At 38.0% G+C, this 26,353-nt stretch overlaps 3 protein-coding genes and 1 long non-coding RNA gene across 7 annotated transcripts; 2 read left to right on the top strand and 2 right to left on the bottom strand.

Annotated features, from left to right (window-relative positions):
• The first annotated feature begins 1,227 nt into the window (after positions 1-1,227).
• On the top strand, positions 1,228-10,118 carry ftr82 (finTRIM family, member 82). Its single transcript, XM_042498902.1, has 7 exons — positions 1,228-2,263; positions 6,576-6,671; positions 6,761-6,994; positions 7,769-7,928; positions 8,021-8,077; positions 8,297-8,359; positions 8,815-10,118. The coding sequence occupies exons 1-7, from the start codon at positions 1,673-1,675 to the stop codon at positions 9,333-9,335; spliced, it is 1,722 nt and encodes a 573-aa protein (XP_042354836.1). The 5' UTR covers positions 1,228-1,672; the 3' UTR covers positions 9,336-10,118.
• Positions 10,119-11,041: 923 nt separating this feature from the next.
• On the bottom strand, positions 11,042-13,416 carry atp5l (ATP synthase, H+ transporting, mitochondrial F0 complex, subunit g). Its single transcript, XM_042498904.1, has 3 exons — positions 13,285-13,416; positions 12,756-12,916; positions 11,042-11,242 (listed from the first exon to the last, which is right to left on the bottom strand). The coding sequence occupies exons 1-3, from the start codon at positions 13,334-13,336 to the stop codon at positions 11,144-11,146; spliced, it is 312 nt and encodes a 103-aa protein (XP_042354838.1). The 5' UTR covers positions 13,337-13,416; the 3' UTR covers positions 11,042-11,143.
• A 1,258-nt stretch (positions 13,417-14,674) lies between these two features.
• On the top strand, positions 14,675-18,776 carry LOC121953095. Its single transcript, XR_006106478.1, has 3 exons — positions 14,675-14,742; positions 16,277-16,341; positions 18,646-18,776. It is a non-coding gene; the product is annotated as an uncharacterized LOC121953095 (long non-coding RNA).
• pdzd3b (PDZ domain containing 3b) lies at positions 14,736-26,060 on the bottom strand. Of its 4 annotated transcripts, none has more exons than XM_042500036.1 (11): positions 25,943-26,060; positions 21,137-21,164; positions 20,019-20,083; positions 19,139-19,350; positions 18,844-19,048; positions 18,586-18,722; positions 17,505-17,709; positions 17,218-17,414; positions 16,107-16,313; positions 15,764-15,979; positions 14,736-15,679 (listed from the first exon to the last, which is right to left on the bottom strand). In XM_042500036.1, the coding sequence occupies exons 1-11, from the start codon at positions 26,019-26,021 to the stop codon at positions 15,644-15,646; spliced, it is 1,587 nt and encodes a 528-aa protein (XP_042355970.1). In that variant the 5' UTR covers positions 26,022-26,060; the 3' UTR covers positions 14,736-15,643. The 4 variants fall into 4 exon arrangements, with proteins under 4 accessions (XP_042355970.1, XP_042355971.1, XP_042355973.1 ...); XM_042500037.1 differs by having other exon boundaries at positions 14,736-15,676; XM_042500039.1 differs by lacking the exon at positions 21,137-21,164.
• Between the last annotated feature and the right edge of the window lie 293 nt (positions 26,061-26,353).

Raw genomic sequence — 26,353 nt, 5'->3', positions numbered from 1 at the left:
TAGGTCATAGGAAAGCCTTGTGATTACGATGAGTGTTTGAATGCGATTTAAAAGAAAATACCGACGTAGCTCAATAGCTTTACATTTTTGGACTATGGTCAGATAAAACATACCGTTTAAAGAGGTCACCTTGGGCTCTGGGTAAATACACAGGGCATGTTTCACTATTTTCTGACATTTTATTGACAAAACCATAATTTGAGAAAGTAATGGGCGGAATAATTGATTATTAAAATAGTTGTTGTTGATTTAGCGCTTGATAACAACTCTCAAAAAAAATCGAAACCATGTTCAGGCGTCTGTCCCTTTGCAGGGCTGCTCACCACTAACAGGTAGTTAATCTGTAAGCACAGAGCGCTCCCTTTACTCTGCAGGAAGGAAGGAAAACTGGCTTATCAGAAACCTGACCAAACATGGAAAGGCGAAACTGCCGAGTGTATGAAGTAATGCAAGATATGAATTTAAGGTGCAGCCAGTGTACTTTTAACAACCTGTAATTGACTCTTTTTGCTACCTGATTTTGCAACAAGCAAGAAATGCAAAATACATTTAAAAAACTTTAATTTTAAGACAGAGCTCTTTTAAAGCAGTAGTTGACATTAATTTTTGACCCCAAATAATGGCAGAAAAATTATTAACATTATTATTGGTAGAAACCAGTAAACTAGACCATGTTGAAATGCAAATTAGAGGCTATTATGTCAGCAGACACTTTAATACTGCAGACTAAGTCAGTCTCCTTTGAAGTTTTCCCCCTTGCACTATGAGACTTTTTCAGGTTTTTATGAATGCAAAAATTTTACATGACTTGTGATTAGTCTTGCAAATATGCAAAACATGCACTACAGCAACACACCTGGACCGGACAGGAATGTTGTGCACACGCACTTGTGCATGTGCGTTTCCGTTTCTCAGTGTTGTGTCTCTTGACATCGACACTTACCATCTGACGCGTGAAAGCACCCAGACTGGTCCGACTGGACGCAGTGTAAATACTGCAGCTCTGAAGTCTGGCAGCTCTGCTACAAACTGCCTGCAGCAAGTTAAACTTTTAAAGTTTTTGGTGATAAACATCCCTGATGTTTGAAATTACTTTGAAACTCTGCTCAAGCCTCTGTTTGTTTATTGGGTGGTCCCTGAAATTCCTAAAGTACTTTAGGCTGCATTTATGTTTGTCAGACTATAACCGGTTTGAGACAATGGCGATTCTGTCTGACAACAATAGGTGGAAACGCAGCTGCCGAGAAGTGTGCGCACAACTTGCCCGCAGATGAGCCACATGAGAAATTTCAGAATAAAGGAAGCTGTGAGGAAGGCTTTTTTTTCTGGCACATTCGCTGTCACTTTGTGTGCTTTTTACTTTTCATTCATTCGCGGTCTTTCACTCTGTGCTCTCTCTCCTGTTCTGTCTACGCCCTCTCCCTCTCTCTCCCTCTCCCTGCTTGCTCAACCTGCTTATCTGAACTGGGCAGGGCTCGATATACTCACAGCACAGGGGGAGGGCCTTGTCTGCTTTCAATCAATAACCTCTGGAATTCAGAAATACAAGTAGGTCCTGTCTCTGGCAGGCTGTACCACACTCTTGAGGGCGGGCTCCCAGGCGCACTCGACGGACTCTATCTGCTCCTGCCATTCTCTGTCTGTTTCTGCAGGTCTGACTGAGCCCATCACAATGGCTGATCTCAGTTCTCCAGATTATTTCAGCTGCTCCCTGTGTGTGAACCTCCTGAGGGACCCCGTGGCGATCCCCTGTGGCCACAGCTTCTGCATGGACTGCATCAGCGGCTACTGGAACGAGGCTGACTACACAGGGATTTATATTTGTCCCCAGTGTAAGATCACATTCACCCAGAGGCCAGTGCTGCGGCCCAACGCCACTCTCAGCATGGTGGCTGAGAAGATCAAGAAGAGCGGTCTGAACCTCAACCTCAGTACATCCCAGGGGAACATCTATGCTGGGCCGAGCGACGTCCCCTGTGACTTCTGCTCTGGGAAGAAATTAAAAGCGTTGAAGTCCTGTCTTAACTGTCTGGCATCCTACTGCGAGAAGCACCTGAAGCCGCACTACGAATCAGCCACTTTCAAACGGCACAAGCTGGTGGAGGTGCTGCCAAACCTGGACAGGAAGATCTGCCCGCAGCACCAGAAGTCCCTGGAGCTCTTCTGTCGAACAGACCAGATGTGTATCTGCGCTATCTGCACAGTCAGTGAGCACAGGGGCCATGACATGGTCTCTGCTGAGGCAGAGCGGGGCGAGAAACAGGTAAGGAGTCCTCCTGTCTCTTTTAAACGATCCTTTTCATAGATGAAATACTCAAAAGAATGGGAACAGTAAGTTATAGCATCAGGAATACTGTAGTAATAGTGAAAAACTTCTCATGTCAGAACTACTTGAAAGAAACCACGAGCTGTAGAGGCAGAGGTGGGGTTTCCTGCAAAACTCCACCTTCTTCCAAGGTACTTTGAGAGGGAAAAGAGGTCAAAACTCCAGCAATACTTGCAGCATATAGAACAACTTTATTGTAAGATTGCGTGATCAGGATGACCCTGATGAAGGCAAAAGTGAAAACACATTGATCTTGTCTTTTGTTGCTAGAGTTTTGACCTCTTCAGAAACTCCCCGAATTCAACTTTAACATGTTTTACACTGATAAACTTGATCTTTGATACACAAGATTATTTGTTCACTGTAATAATTTGAGTTTAAAAAAAACATGGTGTTTTTCATATTGTAGTTTGTAAGATGTAAGATGTGTTGCTGGACCTCATTAGAAACTTTCCAGATGCAACTGTAATCTCTTTTAAAGACAGATAAACTTTTAAAAACACGCACATCCTTGATACATTAGATAGTACTGTCATTTGATTATAAAGTCACCCAATGTTGCATGTAGAACAACTTTATTGTAACACCAAGATTGTAAGATCAGAATGACCTAGATGAAGGCCATAATCAGAGACACGATGATCTTGTCCTGTGTTTCTGGAGTTTTGAACTCTTCTGAAACTCCCCTAAATCAACTTCAGCATGTTTTGTAGACATATAAACATTTAAAACAAGCACATCCACGATACATTAGATTAAAGATTAGATTTATCATGTAGAACAACCTAATTGTAAGATCAGGATGACCCTGATGAAAGCCAAAAGCAGAAACACGTTCATCTTGTCTTGAGTTGCTCGACTTCTTCAGAAACTATTCTAATTCAACAGAAAGATAAACATCGAGGCACAGCCGTGACACATGGGATTCTATAGTCAACGCAGTATGTTAAATTCAAACAAACAGGGTGTTTTCCCATTGTAGCATATAGAACAACTTTATTGTAAGGTTGTAAGATCAGGATGACCCTAAATGAAGGCTACAAGTTGAAACACGATCTTATCTTGAGTTGCTCTGCATCTTTAGAAACTCTTTTTCCAGCTGTTATCTCTTTTAAAGACAGATAAACTGCAATAAACAGGTACATCCTTGATACATTAGATTTTGTAGTCATTGTCACTCTCCTAATTCAACTTTAACATTTTTTACAGAAACATAAACGTCTAAAAACAGTCGGATCCTTGATACATTAGATTCTAGAGTCAATGGAGTATTTTGACTTAAAACGGGGTGTTTTTCTCGTTGAAGCATATAAAACAACTTTAATCTAAGACCAAGATTGTAAGATCAGGATTACCCCGATGAAACAAGTGGAAACACGCTGATCTTGTCTTGTGTTGCTAAAGTTTTGACCTTTGTAGAAACCTTCTTAATTCAGCTGTTGTCTATTTTGTAAATGTCAAGAAAACAGGCACATCCTTGATACGCTGGATTATATAGTCATCGCAGCATTTTGAGTAGAAACAAACAGGGTGTTTTTCCCATATTTTCCTATATAGAACAACTTTATTGTGAGATAGAAGATCAGAATGACCCCAATGAAGACCACAAGTGGAAACGTGTTGATCTTGTCCTGCTTGACCTCTTCAGAAACTCTATTATTATCTGATATCTCTTTGAGAGACAAATGAACTTTTTAAAAAAGGTACATTCTTGAAACATTAGATTATTTAGTCAATGGAGTATTGTGATTTGTTATAAAACAAACAGGATGTTTTTTTCCCATTGTAGCATCTAGAACCGAGATTGTAAGATCAGAATTACTTAGATAAAGGCCACAATCGGAAGTGTGTTTGACTTTTCTTGTGTTGCTCAAGTTTTGACCTCTTTAAAAGAGATTACTGTTGATTTAAGGGAGTTTCTAAAGATAATTAAACTTTAGGAAACAGGCACATCCTTGATGCTTTAGATTATGTAGCCCCTGGAGTATTTTGAGTTCAAACAGAGTTTTTTTCTCATTGTAGCATGTAGAACAACTTTATTGTAAGACCAAGATTGTACGATCAGAATTACCGAGATAAAGGCCACAAACGGAAACGTGTTTATCTTTTCTTGTGTTGCTGGAGTTTTGACCTCTTCAGAAACTCTCTAATTCAACTTCAAGCAGGATGACCCTGATGAAGGCCACAAGAAAAAACACATTGATTTTGTCTTATGTTGCTAAAGTTTTGACCTCTTTAAAATAGATTAAAGTTGAGAGTTTCTCAAGACAATTAAAGTTTAATAAAGAGGCACATTGATTATACATGAGATTATATAGTCACTGGAGTATTTTGAGTTAAAACAAACAGGGTGTTTTTCAGATTTAAGATCAGGATGACCCTGATGAAGGCCACAAGTGGAAAAACGTTGATCTTGTCTTGAGTTGCTGGAGTTTTGAACTCTTAAGAAACAGTTGAATTAAGAGAGATTCTTAAAATAGTCAAATTTTAAGAAACATGCATATCTTTGATGCGCGTAGTGTTAAAACAATCAGGGTGTTTTTTTCCAATGTAGTACATCGACTAACAGTATTATAAGATTGTAAGATCTACATCATTCTGATGAAGCCCACAAGCAGAATCGCTTGTCTTATGTTCCTCTAGTTTTGGCCTCTTTAGAAACTCTCCTAATTCAACATGTTTTACAGGCAGAAATTAGAGTAGTAGTAGAGTATTTTGAGTTAAAATAAACAGGGTTTTTTTCCTACTTTAGTATATAGAACAACTTTACTGTAATATCAGGATGACCCCGATGAGGGCCACAAGTGGAAAAACATTGATTTTGACTTGTGTTGCTCAAGTTTTGACCTATTTAAAAGAGATAACAGTTGAATTAAGAGAGTTTCTAAAGACAGTTAAACTTTAAGAATCAGACACATCTTTGATGCATGAGATATATCAGATAGCATATAGACTTTATTGTGCTGTAAGACCCAGATTGTAGAATCAGGACGACCCACATAAAGGCTACAAGTGGAAACGTCTTGTCTTGTGTTGTTAAACCTCTTTAGAAACTCTCTTAATTCAACTGTTGTTGTCTCCTTTAAAGACAGATAAATGTTAAGGAAGAGGCACATCCTCGATACATTAGAACATATAGTCACTGGAGTATTTTGAGTTCAAACAAACGCAGTGTTTTTTCCAACTTCTGCCCCTGCACTACGCCTGGCGCTTGTACTTTGACCCATTTCATGCTATCAGCTGAACTGGCAGGCCTTCACCGCCAAAACAAAATCCAGCTCTCTGATTAGCTGTGTGAACACCGGGGGTGGGAGTGTCGTATAGCCTCTGAAAGCTCAGAGAATGTGGTGTTCCAGCTGTGGGAATAATACACAGAAACTTCCTTTTGCTGCATCGGTTCCCACCTGTGGGAGTGGGTTTGTAATGGTACTGGAATGTCAGGGAGGCAAGGCCTTGAACACCTATCACCACAATGAAATGACTCACAATCACATGGCTTGTTAAAGGATGTACAGAAGATAAGAGCGTCAGCAGATACTGTCTTTAAATCGGAGCAATTCCAGTTTTTATGCATGCGTAATTTAAGAGTTTTTATGGCAGAGGTACGAGCTAAAGCAGTTTTTAGGGCATGATGAAGTAATAATTCAGTTTTCCTTACAACACGGGGAGTCTGGTTTCTCTCATCCAAAGATTTACAACCTGAGTCTCACACATCTCACTCCCGCTCTCTCCCCTCCCCCCTCTCTTGTTCACTCCCCCCCTCCTAGATTCCCCACATTCCTCAAGCTTATCTTGAAGAATGGGTTGGTGGGCTTGAGTAAAAGCTGAATTAGAAGCGCACTATTTGGCGTGTCAGTGCTGCGTGCACCTTGAAACATCTCTTTAAAAGTCAAGCAGCGGTAGATTCACATTCCTAACATGGCCAGAATTCCACTACAGATTTTTCCCCCCGTCTCCCTCTGAGATAAAAGCTGGCCGTATTAAGAAGATTCTTTGAGCCGGGTTTATTAGACATGCCGAAGGGCCTCCCCAGATATTCCTTGATGAGAAAGATTTTTTTTTACTGAACCAACAAATTATGGGTCTTTATGTGTCGTACAATAAAACAGCATGACGTTCAACTAAATCTGATTTAATGCAACTTTTATGATTCTTAACATAATAAATTAAAGGAGGCCGGTCAGCGTGGGAGTGCGCGCTTAACAAAACAGTGGAACAGATGGGTGTGTTGTGTGCTTTTATTTTGCAGAAACTCTTGGGAATCTCCCAAGCTGAGATCAGACAGAAATGCCAGGAGAGAGTGAAGGAGCTGGAGGAACTGAAGACTGCTGTGGATTCATTAAAGGTAAATATCATTAATTTTACGTACGCAAAAAAAGACGTTGTTTGTTTGTGTCTTCTGTAAAACGCTGACACTATGCATTATCTGTGCAGAACTCAGCCCAGAGAGCCATGGTGGAGAGCCAGAAGATGTTTGAGGACATGATCCGCTCCATTGAGAGAATGAGGTCAGAGGTCACCAAGCTGATCGGTATCAACGAGAAGGCTGCTTTCAACCAGGCCGAGGCTTTGATCGAGAGACTGGAGCAGGAGATCGATGAACTGAAGAAAAAGGAGTCTGGCCTCAAGCAGCTGTACAGCACTGAGGACCACATCCACTTTTTGCAGGTAACAAAAGAACCCACTAACACTTACTGACATCTGGCTTTTGTCTTTCGTGAAATGGCTCTGCAGTAGTAACAGATATTTATCAGCTCCAGCTCTGATTGGCTCCAATTAACCGTGATGGACACTCATTTTTGCCCTTTTCCGGCTTGACTATCAGTAACTTCTGCAGCTCTTTGTCACCTCAGCCAATAATTGTGTCCATCTCCATCCAAGCAGCACTCGAACATTTTTTCAAATTAGTCGTCACTGAGTGTCAAACATACCCCTTTTCCACCAAAATTAGTGCATGTTCGCATGGAAAAATAGGTTATAAACTGCTTTCTTATTGCAAGTACAGTAGAGCTGTGTACATGGCTCTGCAGCAGACAAGTGTGCCTTCCTTTGTGTGTGTTTCTTTTGTTTTGTTTTGTTTTTTTTGTTTATTTCTTTTGGCGTGTTACATCCGATATCACGGACAAGCCAGCAAATAGTGGAAAGCAGCATGGACAGACACCAGTGAACACTTTATGGTGGTCACTTCTCTTAAGACTTTACTAACTTATTCAATCTCTCTTGGTGCACACTTATTTGGATTGATGTTTTCGCACTGCAGAGGAGGAAACGGACAGTAATCAGTGGTGGTGCATCATTGCATCTCCCTGGTAAAATGGACTAAAATTAGCACATTCACCCAGGTGTTGTGTCACATCGATGCTGATGAGAGCCAGAGGCGATAAATGTTTTCAACTCTTTCTGTTACTTATGAAGTTCACAACGCTTTTCCTTTCCTGTCAGAACTTCAACTACCTCTGCACCCCCACCGACGACAGCTTCATACCTAAAGTGGCGGTGAACCCTGACTTCTCCTTCGGGGCTGTCAGGAAAGCCGTGGCTGAGATCAAGGATCGTCTGGAGGAGTTTGGCAGAGAGGAGCTGCTGAGGATCTCTAAGTCAGGTGTGACCTCAGCTGCAGAAACGCTTCTACATGATGGGCAGAAAATGCAAATGAACTAAAATTGCTAAATATAAATTTGTCCTGTCTTATAGTAAATGAAGTTCCGGTGTACACCACAGAAAGTCGAACATTGGACAGACGGAGCAGAGGTGAGTGCTGCCACGTCCTATATGGCAATGTCAAACTGCGGGAGGCTAATTATTGTTGAGGGTGATGACGTAGTCGCCATGACTTGTAAGAAGAAAACTCACAAAGTGATTGCATCATAGAGTTACAAACACTTCAAAAAATCCCATGCACAAAAGAATTACAGGCATGTGGGTGTGTGCAGTTCACGTTGACCGAACACGGTGCTTCTTCATGTGCAGGCAAAGAGGTGGTGGACAACGCTCCTCCTCCAGAGCCAAAGAGCAGAGCGGACTTTGTGAAATGTAAGTATGCAATGTACCTGAAATATGACAATTGAACTCACGATAGATAGATAGATAGATAGATAGATAGATAGATAGATAGATAGATAGATAGATAGATAGATAGATAGATAGATAGATAGATAGATAGATAGATAGATAGATAGGGATATCACTTTTATTTGCTTTATTCTTGTTTACCTTTTGTGTACGCATTTTGTTCTTGCCTTTTTGTTTGAGTTTTATCGACCGTTTTCTGTTTGCTAATGTTTATTTTATTATTCCCAGAGTTCCTGCCTTTGCTTTGTCTGTCCAAGCACTTTGTAAACAACTGTTTTTAAAGGTTGCAATGTAAATAAAGTCATAATTATCTGTCTCCTGGGACAGCCCAAAATCACACAGTGTACACTGAGCTTTAGACAGAGGTGAGGTGTTGTTGGCAGTTATATGAAAACGAATCACTTCTTCTTCTCCAGACTTCTGCCAGCTGAAAATGGACTCTAACACGGCCTACAAGGAGCTGTACATCTCTGAAAGCAGCAGAAAAGTCATACGCACTCGGGAGCTGCAGCCCTACAGTGACAGCACAGAGCGGTTCGACAGCTTCGCCCAGGTGCTTTGCCGTGAGGCGTTGTCTGGAGGCCGCTTCTACTGGGAGATCGAGTGGAGCGGGGAGTTCTCCATCGGCGTGGCCTACAAGAGCATCAGCCGGAAGGGCAAAGGGTCGCTGTGTCTGCTCGGCTACAACGACAAATCCTGGAGTCTGCTCTGCTCTGACACCGGTTACTCTGCCTGGCACAACCGGGTGGACAAAGCCGTCAGCGGCCCCCACTCCCCCAGAATAGGCGTGTACCTGGACCACACTGCAGGCGTGCTGGCGTTTTACAGCATAGGCAACACCATGACCCTCCTGCACAGGTTCGAGACCAAATTCGTCGAGCCTCTCTATCCAGGCTTCGGAGTTGGAACCTCAGTCAAGATCTGCAACGTGAAGTGAGCACCTATGTTTGAGCTTTCATTCAAATATCCTCCACATGTTTCTCATAATATGCAGCCATGCTTTTGGAAATATATATTTTTGCAAACCAACATTAATGAAGTTATATTTTTGAAGAAAAATGTTCCTCCCTAAAGTGTGCATCCTTTCTTTTTTTAACGTTACATATCACATTTTACATCTTGCATTGATGTCAAATCACATTTTCATGATAGTTTTCAGAGATATTATTGAAATACATAATCACACAAGTACAATATAAAGTGTTATATTTAAGCATCTGATCATAACTGCTGGATAATATTATAACATGTCAGTCTCCTTGGGCTGAACCTCTTAATGTTAAAGGTTTCCATGGAAGCATAAGGGACATGATATATCTCAAGTAATAATGTAATTAAAAATGAATGTAACCCGAGATAACCTGAGGTACATTTTCTTATATATGAGGACTTTTATTCATGTTAAATTAATTTAAAATATATTGCACCCTAATGATCAGCATGAGTAACACAAAAACAAGCATGTTGGTGCATTAACAGATATTATTTACACATTTTCAACAACATATCTCACTGGCATGTTCTGATATTATCTGATAGTTGTCACACCAGTTGCTGAGAGTCCTCACAGCTTTATTTTCACTTGAACTAACCCTTATTTAATTGTATGTATGTTTACATATATATTGGACAACCAGAGTATAATTCATATCAAGAAATGACTTGTTTTTTAACAAAATTATTCATTGACGGTTCTAAATAAAGAGCTAAATTAATGGAATTTTGTGTTTTGAGATTATATATCCATTTCAACATCAAAAGAACCAGATAGTGTTTTATCTGTATTTTCAAATTAAAGGTCATATTCCCTTAAAAATTATAGGTATGGATTTAAATAAGAAGATATGGCTACTTTTCTTTCATTGTCTGTGCTTTAAAGAGGGTTGAAAAAAATAGTACCTGTATAAACAGAGATATAAAATGTATTTGATCTTAAAAGTATTTAACACGTTAACACATGTTAACCATTTATAATCATGTATTTGTGAATAACCAAACCACCTGCTCTGAAACAAATTACAGCACTGACATAACTTGAACAATGATTAACAGCTCCCTCCCTTGGTTAGTTACAGCAGTGGTTCCCAATCTTTTTAAGATATATTGTTAAAATACCGGGTGGCCAGCTGTTTCTTTTATCTCATGGTTTATTATTGTTAATAATCACCTGCAAATGATACAAATGCAGCTGGTTCATCTTCAAATTAGAAAAAGAATTCAACTTGTCTTCTTTGCTGTTGCAATGTCAGCTACCTACCTAAGGAAATATTTGTTTCTGGCTCATTTTTCGTTTGCTTGTTCATGGTTTTTTCTGTTCTTTCACAGTTCTTACTTGGTGCATGTCAACAAACGGTCTTGTCTTGCTATTATTGGGAAAATGAAAAAAGTGAAGTGATCTTGCTTGATAAAACATTGTGTTGATTATAAATTATATTTTGAAATACAAGCCAAGGGCCATTTAAAATTGGTCTGGCGAGAAAACCAGGTATTTTTTTTACCTTTAAATAACAATCCCATTGCATATTAATTTTGACAAAAACACTTGTTAAATCTACTGGATAGAAGTGTCACAGGTGAAAAAAGCACCTCTGACTTTTTTATCATTTCCTTATATAGAAATCAAGGAGCCTGAAAACAAGAGTATTTCAATAACAATAGATATCTGTTTATTGGTTCCCAGAATTCTTGCAGGAAGTTGAGCATATGATGCCTAAAAGAAAAAAACAAAGCATGACAGTCCAAATTTCAGACAGCGTAGCCGACGATGCCCCCTTTGCCGATGCACTCTCCGATGTAGAACCACATCAACACTTCAGTGGCCACCAGGCCGTTCCTTGCCATATCCTGTGACAAAACAAAAAAATAGATTTGCTATTAGAGAAAATGTATCAAGTGAATTGTTATTTGCCAAAAATGACAATTTTAGTTTCTCTGTTTTCATTGTGGATTGATTAAATCATGTTTTTGTTTTGTAAAGCATAGACAGACTCGCTGTTTTAGTGGTATTTAAGCATGCAATGATTCAACAATTTGCTGGGTTCTGAAATTTAAAGGCATTTTACCGTCCCTAATGTTTTGCGTCCTTTGCCATGAGAACTTCAAGAGGTGAAACTCAAGAAGCAACTGTAGTATAGAGAACAACTTTATTGTTAGGTCTCACTTTTTAAGTTTTTCTGTATACTACCAGTGTTGCTGTAGGTTTACCTTTTTAAATTTTTTCCGTCTTCGAGCACCTCAGAAGTAGAAGAGTTTGTGCCGGAAATCCCTACTCTGCTTCTACAATTACCATTAAAATTTTATGAAATGTTTCACATCTTAATTTTGACAGTTAAATTCTCACACTTCCTTTGTCACTGACAGTGATCACTACTAAAGTTATTCGGGTATTCTGATTCCATAATATCACCTACTTTTGGCCTCTTAACCCAGAGTATATCATGGTACATTGTGTACACCCACTTGTTTTGTTTAACTATGATAATTCAAAGCAAAAAGAAAGTTGAAAACTCAAATCATCTCATAGGTAAGTACATGTTTTGGACAGTGGAAGGAGAAACTGGTGGACGAATGACCCTAACATTTAAGAGTGCCATTTGACAAGACCTCCTAGTTGTACCACTACCGAAAAACTATTTGTCACAAACATTGTTTTTAAAAGTGATATTTAAATAAATGTATTATTATCTAAAGACAGAGTTTGGGATTCTTGCCGAGGCAAAATAACCATAAGAGCCAAACAATTATGCTGAAATACGGCCAGACAAAATATAGAAACAATTGCAAAACATAACTAACAGTGACAACCAATAAGAGTCAATACAAGATACAATTCAAAGAATATAAGCAGCGGAAATAATAGTAGTAATAATATAATTAAACCTGATCAATACAAAATAAAATAAGATAAAGAATAAAAAGAAACTAAAAAAGATGTATTAAAATAGACATCACATAAAAAAAAGTTTATAAAATGGATTTTAAGACGTGATTTAAAAGAGGTCAAGATGTGAGAGGGGGTCAGATTTCAGTCTTTAAAAGTCTTCTAGTAAAGGTAGGCCTTAGTTTTCAAGGTGTCTCCTTTTCAATCAGGACTTTAGAAAGTATCCACTTCGATATTTTGTCTTTTACACTAAAAACCACAATCTAGTGTGTCCTGTTAACTCGAGTCTATTAGATTAATGCTTGAGAATAAGGTCTAAAATCAGCATGGCACAAACAAAATGACAATTTCACATTAGATGCTTTTATTTGGGCTTTTTAAAATAACATGGCATATCACCACAACCTTTGATAACAAATACTTCATATATATTTTAACCGACCACAAAGACACAATATCTGTCAATAACACACCCACCCTGACTGTGAGTTGACCGAGACGTCCTGACTGGAGAGCCTTGAGGACATCTGCGGCCCCGGCGATGGCCTTGGGGATCTCGGCAGGTGAAGGGGGCACGAGTTCAACACGAGCATAGTACCAGAAGGTCTGTAGCCGAGGTTTGGAGTAGCTGACAGCCGCTACGAGAGAAGAAAAGCGCAGTCAGTCTGGTGCAACTATCCGCCGCTGCGGCTAACTGCTACCTTTGAGATTATTGTTAGCTTTAGCCACTTAGCTGTATGACTTGTGCATAGTAAACAATACAAGCTAGCTAGCAGCATCAAAACATATTTACTAAGAAAGTAAAATCTAAAATTTAGACGTGGTGTATTCGGCGTATAATAATATCAGCTTAATAACGTTACTTCATTTTTTGAATGAAGTGGATGTTACGTTAGCTAGCCGGGTCGACCTAGCGACGTCTTGTCAATAAAGATTATATTACGTGCAATTCAGCCCTCCATTATCGCATAGCTATCAGGATTAATAACGCAATAAAATAACTTACAGCCGATCAGAGATGGTACTTTAGCGACCAGTTTTTGCACCGCCTGTGCCATGTTGAAGCGTGTGTCGATGCTAACTGCGCTAGCCCACTGAATGTCACCTCCAGCAGAAGGACCCCCGACGGCGGCTGACCACAAAACTGCCTGTACAGAAACGCGTGCTTTGTATAAGGGACTGTTGGTTATTTATGAGAGGAGGGGGTGGTGCAAAAAGGGGGAGGCATGTCAAAAAAATTTCAGCTGTGGGGAGCAGTGTTTGGATGTTTCTTTTATAATATATTAGGTCACGTTAGGTCAGTTACATATCTGGTTTCTTAATATCTGTAAAAGATGTAAAGCAACAGAATGAATGTTTTACTCAACTTATAAAGTTTTTTACTGGAAAAGAAAAGAAATATATATATATATATATATATATATATATATATATATATATATATATATATATATATATATATATATATATATATATATATATATATATATATACATATACTTTTTTTTCCATATGTAACCTCTTTGTTTTCACCAACATTTTGATTAGTAACTGTACTAAAATTGCTTTTTTTCTCAGTCATTAACTGGTTACAATTTAATTAATTTATTAATTTAATTACTGCAACACACTGGGGAGGGACTTGTGTTTTTTTTATTTGGCTTAGCTGTATTTTGTATTATTTCACTGCTGATTTTTAAAAGAAAACATGCAGGTTTAGAAGGTATGTTTCCTTTAAAAAACACTAAAATTACACTATTTATCAAAGCCCAAAACTGTGAAAATATAAATTATTGTTGCATTTTGAAATTCCTTGGACACATCATATGCGACACATGCTTCCATCAGAAAAACAAACAAAATAAAAAAGAAACCTATTCTAATCTGATTTTGAAATAGTGATATTCCCCAAAAATCAATATATACTTTGTGTAATTTAGGATTTTGCCATAAAAAATAAAAATTAAAAAACAACAACATTTGTGCTAACTTACCAGATGTATTCTGGATTCATTCTGTGTCTAGAAAAGCTTACAAGACCACAAATGACAAAGTTGATCCCAAAAGATGTCATGATAAATTGGACTTATATTTGGTCAGAACATAAAATAAAAATCTTCTTTTACATAAATATTGCAGAAACACTTCACCAGGCTTATATCTTTCTTGAAACTTCTATTTTAGGAGCCATTTGGTGTGTGTGTTTACATTTTTGTAATGCTTATTGCTGTGGATTGTATTGAGAGACTACACATTTCAGACCACTAGATGGTAGCGTGTGTATAGTCTGAAAGGTTAAAACTGGACACAGGTGATATTAATTACTTGTTTTGAGGTCATGGTGGAGGGGAAGTCACTTTGAGCACAGGTGCAGGAACACACAGTTCTTACTGTAACCCCAAACTAAACATGGCTCAGCATAAAACACCTAAATGAATCTGGATCACATCAAGTTCTCATCAAGGTAATCTATTTCTGTCTGCATCATCATTCTGCAATAACACCAACCAAAGATACTTTATGTTTTTGGACATTCACTCAACAATTTTCACCTTTGCACGTGTTTGTTAGAATGTTTGAATTTAATCGACAGTCACAACATCTTTACATGCTTTCAGTCATTTCCATATGGGCCTTTTATCTGTTTGTGTAAGCCAATGTCATTTTTGGAGTTCAACATGTTATTGTTTGGTGAAAATCCAGAAACATACGTTTTACAAGTAAAAGAAAACATTGCACACATAACAAAGATTTTTTTCTGTGCCATTAGATTCTTTGTCAGGAAAATTCTCAATAAACATGCACACATAAAACACATACACATAACCCTCTGCACTCTCCTACAACGATACAATTAACACTTTTAAATAAAATATGATAATACCAGTTTTTTTCCCCATTCATCACCAGTACTTCACATTATTGCTGATAATTTTCTTTTAAATGGTAACTTTCTAGATTCTAAAATGTGTTTTCAAACGTGGTTTCATTTATAATAATATAATATAATAGTAGTCCTTTAAGAAGTGGAGTATTTTTTCTGTATTTTAGCTGATTGAGACCATGTTGTGTCGATTGTTGGCTAAACGTCCATCATTGGATGTAAATAATACAGTACTGAAGGACATTTTTATATCATACTCAAATACACATCACCACATTTGTTTGTGTTTTGCATAACTTAACTTCATTATAAGCTTATTTACCTGTTTCATGTTTTGGATTCATTTGTGAAACCCTGGGATTAAATTAAGGCAATATTGTCCAATAAAATGATGATAACAGGTAAGTATTTTCTTGTTCAGCTCAGTTTGGACACATCGGATGGGGTACAATCTTCAGAATTATGAGGGCATCTTTGTCACTCACAAAGATGATATCTCATAGTTATCTTCCTCCTGCTGACGAATAAAGAGACATACTGTGGTCACTGATTAACTGATAAATGTATTAACAGAGTATGTAGAGGATATAAGGTTTTTTACCTCATTGTTAGTGATATCATTAGTAGGTGTGTCACACTGCTTCATCTTGTTGTAGCCAGTCTTATCCATGACTACCAAAGAAAGAAAATGTCCTCCCTCCTTCACAAGCATAATCACATCCTCCAGATACTTCTCCTCCACATTTTGTCCATTGACTTCCATCACCACATCACCCACAAGTAATCCTGCACTCTGACCAGAGCCCCCAAAAGCCACCTAAACAGAAAAAAAGCACAATCGAATATCACATTTGACAACAAAATTATAAATTAAAAAATATTCTGCTCTCGTCTGGTTATTTCTGCCTCAGTAATGTCAATGCAATGCAGTATTTCTTCCCTACCTGGCTGATGAAGGTCCCAGGATACTTTGGGACGCAGCCCAGGTTAAAGCCAAACCCCAAAGGGCCTTTTTGGAGAGAGCAGTGTCTGGGCTTGCACGAGCCATCAGGTTCTTTTAGTGTTGAGCACCTTGCTGCAGATGTTAACGTGCTGCTCTCCTTTTCTCTCTCAGCAGCATCTTCACAGAAGAGAAGAGGGGAGAGACCCAACTGCAGAAACAAAACCGCAGATAAAAACGTAAGCACTGATTTTTTTTTCTGAATTATGTTTAGATACGACTTCCAAATAGATTTCTAAAGTTTAGGTTTTTTGCTCTTAAAAGATACAAACGCAACTATTTTTTGTTTGTTTGGCTTGGACCAAGTTACAGTGAGCACCATCAGATATATTTAAAGTATTATATAAAGTATATAGAATTATAGGACGCAGTTACAGTTAACAATCATCTGTGAAAACATACTTCACACACGTCTTCCACCCGCCAGCACAGAATATTATACAGTCAGCACAGTTTCAAGACCTAAACTATCCAACAAAATGTCTCCTCTCTCTGTTCCTGAGTTATTAAGTTGAACAAAGTCCAGAAAGTTTTATTTCCAGAACATTATGATGTCAAAGTGATAAAACATGTAACCGCTTCATCATTCTATTCGTTAGACATTTGTCTGAAATTTTGTCATGATTAGCGCATAAATTCTTGTCTTATGGCCTAAACATATTTAATGAGGTCACAGCGACCTTGATCTTTGACCTTTAACCACCAAAATCTAATCAGTTCTAATCAGTGTTGTTGAGATATTCCATCCATGAGAATGAGACAGATGCAGGTTCACACTCAGTACATTTACATGATGCTAAAAAAAGTCAAATTATTGTGTTAGTCTAACTAAAATTGGACTTTTAAAATACACGTAAACATGTAAAACTGAAATCGTACTAATGGAAATTTCCCGGAGCATGGCTAAAATAATGCGGTTGGGTGTGGATTTACTCCACTCCATTAGTGACTCAAAACCCCAAAAACATAATATATCCAGACATGGCTGATGGCCATGTGGAGTTATACACAAACTGTATTTTGGAAAAGACGTGTATCTGGTAAGTGATGCCCACCTGGGTGTAAAACTCCAGCCCCTGCAGAGTGATAGTGGTGAGGGACATCTGTTGTCCACTCTGTCTCACTCTGTCCACAATCTCCTCATGCGTCAGTGACTCCACTGACTCCCCGTTGACCTCCAGCAGCAGCTCTCCGTCCTTCATACCCGCCTTCTCTGCTGGACTGCCGCTGTCCATCTCACGCAGAACATGAACTATTATTCAAAAATACAGTAATATTTACATGGAGCACTAAAGTCTTTAAACACCTGTGAGTGATTTTTGGACTCTTTTCGTCCTCTCACATGTGCGTCCTGATGGCAACTTCTCCAGCCGCAGAAGGAAGCCGTAGCCGTCAGGTCCTGCCACCAGGTGGAGTTTTCTGGTTCTGTGGGGCAGGTTATGTGGGACAGCCATGGCAGGCAGAATGGGCTTTTTCTGTCGCATGTAGCTCTTCTCACTCTCACTGTCAATCACGAGGATGGTGATGTGATTGCCACATTTCTTCATCTACAGCAAAATGTAATTTGTTACTGATAGATAATAACTGCAATCTATTTCTGCAGAAAAAAAGTTGGCATTGTACGTTTCTGCAAACCACCGATACTTTACATTTGCATGTTATTATGAAGTGGATACGTTGAACACTGTGGTTAATGTTTGGTTAGGATTAGGCACAAAAATCACTATTTTGTGGTTAGGAAAACATCATGTTCTGGCTTAAAATTGAAAGCGGAAAAAGCAGTGACGTCTCAGTGATAAACAGTCACTGGGTTGCTGCAAAACACCCTTGTTTTGAGCCTAAAAAGCAGCTGGAAAGACATTGACAGGTGGCCACAAAACACACATTTGGAGCCTAAAAAGCTGCCGAAAAAATGCACACAGGTCACTACGTAACACCCACATTTGGAGCATTGAAAAAGCTCCTGGAAAAACACAGATGTGTTTCTATAAACAGTCATCTTTGGAGCCTAAAAAGCTGCTGCAAAAATGACAGGCTGCTACAAAACGCAAACATATGGAGTCTAAAAATCTGCTTGAAAGGCTTTGACAAGTCACTACAAAACACCCAAAGCCTAAAAAGCAGTTGGATGCACAGCAGTGACTCGCTTAAACACAACTACACAGGTTATCTAACAGGTGACACAACATTTGCTGTCCTCTCACCTTCCGATGACAAAGTCAACTTGAAGTTTCTAAATGATTTCACTTAAGAATTTTTGATATGATGTTCATGGATCATGCAAATGTAAATTATTTGCGGTTTGCAGAAATGTACAATGCCAGCATTTTGTTGTGGCCACTGGATTGTCAATATTGCAATGTGAATATACAGCAGAAGAGTTGTGACTTTGCTTTTTTGATAAAAAGAGGCTGACTACGCACCATCCTGCTGAGTGCAGAGTGTGTGAGATTGGACACTGATGCTCCGTCCATCCACACCAGGTGATCTCCCTTACACACCCCGGCCTTTTCAGCCGCACCTCCTGGAACCACGCTCACTGAGAAGCGACCTTTCCCTCCTACGGAGCAGAAACAGGAGGAGCGACTGAATACCTCTGCACAGACATCAACTCAACGCCCCTCTGTTAAACGTCTAATCTTGAACCTTGGACTTGTTGTTGTTACCAGGAGTGGTGTTACCTTCCAAGGGTGTGAAGTTGATGCCCAGACCCGAGGTCGGATTCTTGGTGATGTGACAGAGTCTGGGTGGTTTGCAGTCTTCTACCTTGTGTGCGCTGACTAAACTTCGGAGGTCTTGACCTCGGGACACGGCCTGCTCATACTTCTCACCATCCAACACCAGTAAACACAACTGGTTTCCACTTAGCTTTATCATCCTAGCCACCTGATTCAGAAAAAGGGGAAACAGATCCACTAAGTATCAGTCCTTTGAAGAGGCGTCAGTCCATTTTATAATGTAGGACGCTCATCTTACCTCAGGGTGAGGGATGTCATCAACATAGCAGTTGTTGACTTCCAGAAGCCTGTCTCCATCTTGAAGGCCACTGCACGCCCCCACCCCTCCTGACACCACATTTCTGATTATGTGACCCTGGCACCCCCTCTCCACCCGCAGATGGAAGCCATAGGACTCCCCTTCCTCGCGTTTAAGGGCACACAGACGTGGGCTGGGTGTCGACACTGAGTCTGAGCCAGGGAGAGACAAAAAAGTGCTGTTATACCTTCTGAGAGCAGAGTAACAATTTACAAGTGTGCATGCACATAATAAATCTACAAATACACGCCATTACCTTAGGTTAACTTCAGGTTAGATAGAGATGTAGTACGTCTGTCTGGTTCATGCCCTGATGAAGGCCCTTTTTGGTCGAAACATGTTGGCTTTATTTTTTTCTCTTCCACCATAAACTAGCCTTTATAATAAAGCTTTATCAGAAGAAGGGTGCCTTGGTTAAGCCCCCCTTTTATACGCCATAACCATCTGTATCTGCAGCATTTTTCTTTTGATGCATTCAGAAAATTGGTTTAATTTCTTTTGAAAACATGAAGAAAAAGACAATGAGCAGCTTGGCAAATAATGCCCTGCAAATTCCCAAATAAAAATGGTAATTATTAATTAATTTATTATTATTAATTTATTTATTTATTGAAATTAATATACTCAATTTTCTATAGAATACCATGTATCAACAAAAGAGGAGTATTTTTTTGGTATTTATTTTTTATTGATATCTTTATTATTATTTTTCCTTCTCTCTCTTTGTTCGGTATCAATGCGGCAACTTTATGTTGTGTATTAAAAGAATGTAAAAGGCTCTATTTTATGGTATTGAAAATGTGTTGGCTATGAAAGATACCTGCATCGTCTGTGATCGCCATCACTGGGTTGTCTATTCCCTCTTTAGGATTAAATGTAAATTTCCTGCAAAAGGAGAAATGAGACACATTTGACTTAGTTAGACTGCAAACTATTGACTATTAAATTTCATAAAGTGGTAGGCACAGGGAAAAACCAAAATAAGAAAGCATGTGATTTTCCTTCTGTTATGACCCTTTAAATCTCTGATGAGATGAATTATGAATGACGTATTTGGTTTTCTATATTTTACTGGATCAGTTATAATTATAGCTCATTACAATTTCAGGTTCGTTACACAACCTCACCTGTTATCACCTCTACAGCAACACTTATCAGTGAACAGCATGCCTTATCTTGGGCCCAAAGTCTTAAAAGAGTACTTCACCCGTAAAATGACCATTTGAATATCAAATACTCACGCCATGTTATGTTGCATTTGTGGAGGAAATACCTCTGTGGTGAACTGAGAATCCTAAAAAGGCAAAACTTTTTCATGAATTGAGGTCATTGGAGATCACGATTAACAACTAAACTGTATAAAAATATCTTTTACAAACTCTCACACTACTCATGCAGTGAAAACTAAATCTTATTAATCCATTCGTGTGCTCAGTACTTCCTTAAATACATGTATTTCCAAAAATAATAATAAAAAAAAGAACACTTCCGCCTAAGAGTTGCATGCTTTGAGAGTGTGCATGTGTGTACTGTACTGACCATTTTTTTGTTTTGTTTTTTTATCAGTTTCATCAAAAATGTGTTTGGGAGGTACTGGATAAATGAGATTATACAGCACGAGCTGTGAGAGTTTGTAAACAGATGTTTTGATTTAGTTTTTTGTTGTTATTGAATGTAGACCCTGTTAACTTAAATTCATGATGCATGTTCATCTTTTTGCCAGAAAAAGAAAATTTAGCTCATGAATTCAACGGTGAGTAATTGATATGCAAATGAATTCTGTTTTTAGGCTGAATGTCTAACTCTGATCTATGCTGTGAAGGATCATCTTGTCATTATTCTCTCAGTTTTTAGTGTAAATGTGTAAGTTTGAACTGACTCTGAAAAAATGAGCCAATTTCAAAATGTATGAACATTGGAGAAAAAACATAGACTTACTCATTCATTCCTAGGATTTCCACCAAACCTTGAAAAACAGATAATATGTGAATTTAATAGCAGCACAAAATTTTTATACATTTCTGTAAATATTAAATAAGTGTGGCACAGTTAATATATTCATTTTCAATCACCACTGACACCACACACCCTCACATTTTAACTCAAAAGTCTGCAGCATAGCAACACAAATCAGACATGATTGTTAACTGTCAGTCGCATAACGATGTATTAATTTGAACTTACAGCTCTGTGAACGTCTGCGTGGTTCTGTCCACTAAACTGGGAGTCTTCAGCTGAACTGTAAGACTCGGTTTTGAGCCTTCGATTACATATCTACAGACTTTAACTTTCAGCTGAGGTGCCATAAAACAGGGTTTAACCTCATGTAATTATCTCTAGTCTTTGCCCTCTCTGAAAGGGGAGGGAATCAAAGCACATTAAAAACCTTATAGGTGCGAATGTCCAGTTAATATCACACCAATATAGAATGGAAACCTGGCACTTTAATGGTCTGTCGGCACTTTTTACATAAGTCATCCTGTGTTTCCAATTGGATTATTGCATCATGACAACTGAAATACAGATATTTTGTCAGAGAAAAATAGAGTTAAGGGTCCGGTGTGGAGAGTTTATGGGGATATATTGGCAGAAATGAAGAATAATAGAATATTTGAATTTCCTTAAGTGTATAATCTCCTGAAAATATAGTGTTTTTGTTACCTTAGAATGAGCCGTGAGCAGGTAAAAACAGGTATGTTGGAGTGCCTCCAGCATTGGAAACAGAGCTCCATTTATTCCCATAAAAGCTGCCAAAAACGTTCAACTGCCATGTAAAAAATTACCCAGATGATCAACATTGCTTCCACATCATTGGGCCCATGGCGGCCTATGGAGTGCCCTAGGGATGACGTTTTTCTGTAAGCCGTCGTGGAAGCTAGCATCGGCCCAGTTCCCTTGTCAAAAAGCCTAAGGGATTTTTCCATAAGATTTCTGATCACAACAGAAAATAACGTTTATGATACTCATTCATATTGTTTAGAAAGATAATCTTCACAAATGAACGCCATCTTTAGGATATTTGGGGCCTAAATGCAATTGCCAGAAGTAAAAAGCTAATGTGAGGCTATAAACAAACAAAAACTATGGTCGCATGATTAATGTTTACAACCACAGCAAGGCTGTAAAGCCGCGTTCAGTGTGGCTCAGCGTAGTGACGTTCTGTAGTCCTACTTAGCCATTTTTCAGCAAGCAGTTCTTTAATGACTCTCAAAAGCTTCAAATATATGTCATAGAACAAAACATGACAGTCTTTTAAGCTTAACAAACCTTATTTCAGACATCTGACCAAAAACCCATTAAAAAACCCATTAACTTCAAGAGGAGTGAACCGTGGGTGCTGAAATGCTGATGAATTTTGTAGGACTTGTTAGTTGGGTATACTATACGTTAAATGCACCAGAGACTTCCGCTAGTAGAGCCATATATTTCCAAGTCAGCACTCTGCCCGCTTGGATGGGAAAAAAAGATTTAATCTTAAGGTAAATCTTCTAGATCTTCCAAATTTCATCACATCAAATGGATAAAAAATCTGTTGGCAGAATGAGGCATTTTATGGGAGTAGTGCTGCCCAGAAAAATGCATTGACTTATACTCTCTGAGCTGTCGAAAGAAGATCGTTAAAGCAACTTTGCTCTCAGATCTAGATTATGGGGATGTGAGTGTGCAGCTGAGGCCGCTGTACTCCCTCTCTGCTCTCAGGTTCATGACTGATGATGATTATAACCCTCACGGCAATCTATATGATAATGTTGGTTGGCCTTTCTGCTTCAGAGAGGTAATAACTGATGGCATGTATTTATCTGCGAAGCACTCTTTGGTAAATTGCCATATCTCATGGTGGTACTCTGAACTGTACTTAGACTGTGTGAAACAGCCTGAGAACAGAGTTAATCTAAGAAAACCTGCTGTTAATGCACTCATCTCATGGAATAATCTCATATGTCTCCAGATAATCACTTCTATCTCAATGTTGCATTTATTGACTTCGCTTATTCCATAAAACTGTTAAAGGGGCTTGTATATTTGCTGAGCCTATATATCCAGTGTAACTCAAGATTCAGTAGAAATAAATAAGTGTATACATTTCTGGTTTCCCATCTGCTTCTGGGCAGTTAGGAGGAATACAAAAATGTCTACCCCTCTGAGACACAGTAATTTATATTTGTCCTCTGTGGGGGACATTACATCATGCGTGCATTCTATTTGGGTCCCGGTGTACTGTACAAAGGACATCCTGGACTCTCTAGTGATGTAACATATAGAGATAATAGAGCACATCTATTGTCTTTGCAAAAAGGGGGATTTATGATAGTGAAAGAAAAAAATGATAACTTTTTTATACTTTCTTTTCATCATATGGATGTTTTTTTATTTATGAGAGTCTTAACTATATTTAATTATTGTTTTTATTTTATTTATTAGATGTAGTAGGATTAAGGATCAACTTTAATTTAATTAATTTAATGAAAACTAAATGTGAAACTAAATCTACCTTTATACCTTGTATATATATTATTATATTTTATTATTAACATTAATTTTAAGCCTTTCAAAATACAGATTCTTTCCCCATGTCCTTTGTTGGGGACAGTGGGACTTGCTTCTTTTTTATTTTCAACCATTTTCCATACTTAAGGATTAGAACACACAATATGTATAACCAGTTAAATAAATGCTCAATACCTTTAATATTTCATTTCTTAAAGTGAATTTAATATTATAATATAAATGTTCTGCATAGGTGACTGTAATCAAATGTATATTTTGTGAAAAAGATTTATCCAATGTCCATTAAAAGGGGCATGTCAAAATAATAATTATATATATTAGAAATTATGTTTCATATATCAAATGACGTAAATAAATAAATAAATAAATAAAATATTTAAACTTTTATCATCCTGGTTCTCAGGAGGCTACACTGACACGAAACTATGACCTGCAGTCCATTAAAAAACAGGCAGCAGGCCGCGGTTGGCCAGCGGGCCGTTCTTCCTGAGACCTGGAATAACATGATGTCAGTCATCTTGAACAACTACAAGCCCAGCCACTGTTTTCTTAATTTGAACACTAGATCTAAATACATTTACTATAGTAAGACATAAACAATGATGGAGATGATGGAGAAATATTTTTTGTAACAAGGTCACACCAATAACCTAATATAATGTCAAATGTTAAACTATCCAGTAGTGTTATATAGTATTTTTTTTATAGAAAAATAGTTTTCCATAGTAAATGGGCTTTTCTGGTCTAAAGAAACTGCTTTTCTTGCCATGTCAGTGGTTGAAAACTATTCATTTTACTCTTGTTTGACCCACGACTCCTTATATTTTTTACTAAATGGCCCACAATCAAAAAAGTTTGGCCACTCCTTCACTAAACCCCTTCTGCACTATCTGTGAGGTTCACCATATCAGTGACACGGAGTCCTTGTTTCTCTGACGCAGTGTCAAATAGAAAAAAAACATACAACAATGAAACAAACTCTCTGCTCCCACATGAAATCCACATATCACGTCACGTCTGAGCAGCTCCTCTCCTGAATAGCTCATACCACAGGCACTTCAGTGCAGCTAATGGGTCACTGTTTGCTTTTCCTGACCATAAACCTTCTGTTTAGTGTCCCTGGAGCATTGTGGTCCTCTTAATCCACACAAAAACAAGCTGCTGGAGCTTGACGAGATGAGAATGTCTAATTAATCAATTATAAAATATAATTTTCTTTTTAGTCGTGGAAGCACTACCCAGCCATATGAATCTATTTAAAAATGTGTATTTCATCAGACTCATGGAGAATAGTTAACACTTATCTAAAGTTGATCCTAAATGCAACACAATAGGATTCAAAGTGTTAAAGGCTGGTGGAAGCAAAATCAGATGTGAGCATTTTTAATTTCTTTATTATGTCTTGTAGTTGAGTGTTGTAACTGTATGTAACCCTGATAACTTGCCTTCATGTATATTTTACTGTAACTGTATGCTGTAATTCTTTAAAAACTTGATGTGAATATTTACATTTTTGTCTACTTTTGCACCATAACTGTAACCTTGACATCTTCTATGTTAACCCTTAAACACATGGATCGCCATCAGTTATCTTGTGCTGCATTCAGACACTTTTCACAAGCATTTCAACCTCAGAAACTTGGGGAAAATGGTTTGATTTCTTTTGACAACATGGGGAAAAACGTAATAAGCAACTTGGCAAGAAAAGTCCCTTTAATTGCAAAAAAAGTAGTAAAAGATGACAAAGAGATCTGTGGGTTATTATTATTAGATATTATCAGAAAACTAGGCAACTATATTTATAGCTCTTATAATTTAAATTAAAAAAAACTTATTAAAGAAAGGAAATATTAGCACTTTATTGAGTCATTTTGTTGTTTGTCTTTTTTGTTTGTGTTTGTTTTTATTGTCTTTTTTTCTTATTTTTTGGTACCTTTCTTGTATTTTTTTTTTACTAATTTCTTTATATTTTTTGGACCATTTGTTGATAAGTTGCTCATCACCTCCTTCCCATGTTTCTGAAAGAAATCAAGCCAGTTTGTTCAGGTTTCAAAGACTTAATTTGCATTGTCCCTATCAGATAAAAATAAATATTTTTTTAAAAAGAAATATTGATGGAAACACAAGAAACATAAAATAGAGAGAGAAAAGGGACAATACAGAGGATATTAATCTCTTATTAGTTAGTGAAAATTAATAAAGATCAGGAAATGTATATAAATATGAATGTATTACCTGTGTTTGATGTCATGTTGTGTCTCTTTCCCATGTGTTCAGCAGTGGCCCACACAGAGGGATGAACCCTCTGAAACATTTATTCTGACCACAGAGAGACTCCTCCCTTTGAGGGCCACCGGGCTTAATGTTTAATCTGTGTGTGTGAAATTCTGAGCTCACATACTTATGTGTCACGACTGCTTCGCATTGTACTGTGGACTGAACAACAAAACGCATAACAAGATCACTCCCTGCTGTTCAGTCTGACTTCATCTTGTTATTCTGTAAACTATCCGTGCATGAGAGTGTTTTACATTTGTGTTTCCATGAGAGTTGTGACTTTCAGTGTCAAGGCCAAAGCTCAGTGACAAGCTGCATAAACATTTGGATAAAAATAACAAGAGTTTGGATTTGTTGTTCAGCTGGTGC

The sequence above is a fragment of the Plectropomus leopardus genome, chromosome 13 (assembly GCF_008729295.1).
Source record: "Plectropomus leopardus isolate mb chromosome 13, YSFRI_Pleo_2.0, whole genome shotgun sequence".
In the NCBI taxonomy this organism is placed as follows: Eukaryota; Metazoa; Chordata; class Actinopteri; order Perciformes; family Serranidae; genus Plectropomus; species Plectropomus leopardus.
Note: the sequence above shows the minus strand (reverse complement) of the source record. Positions and strands in the feature narration are given on the sequence as shown.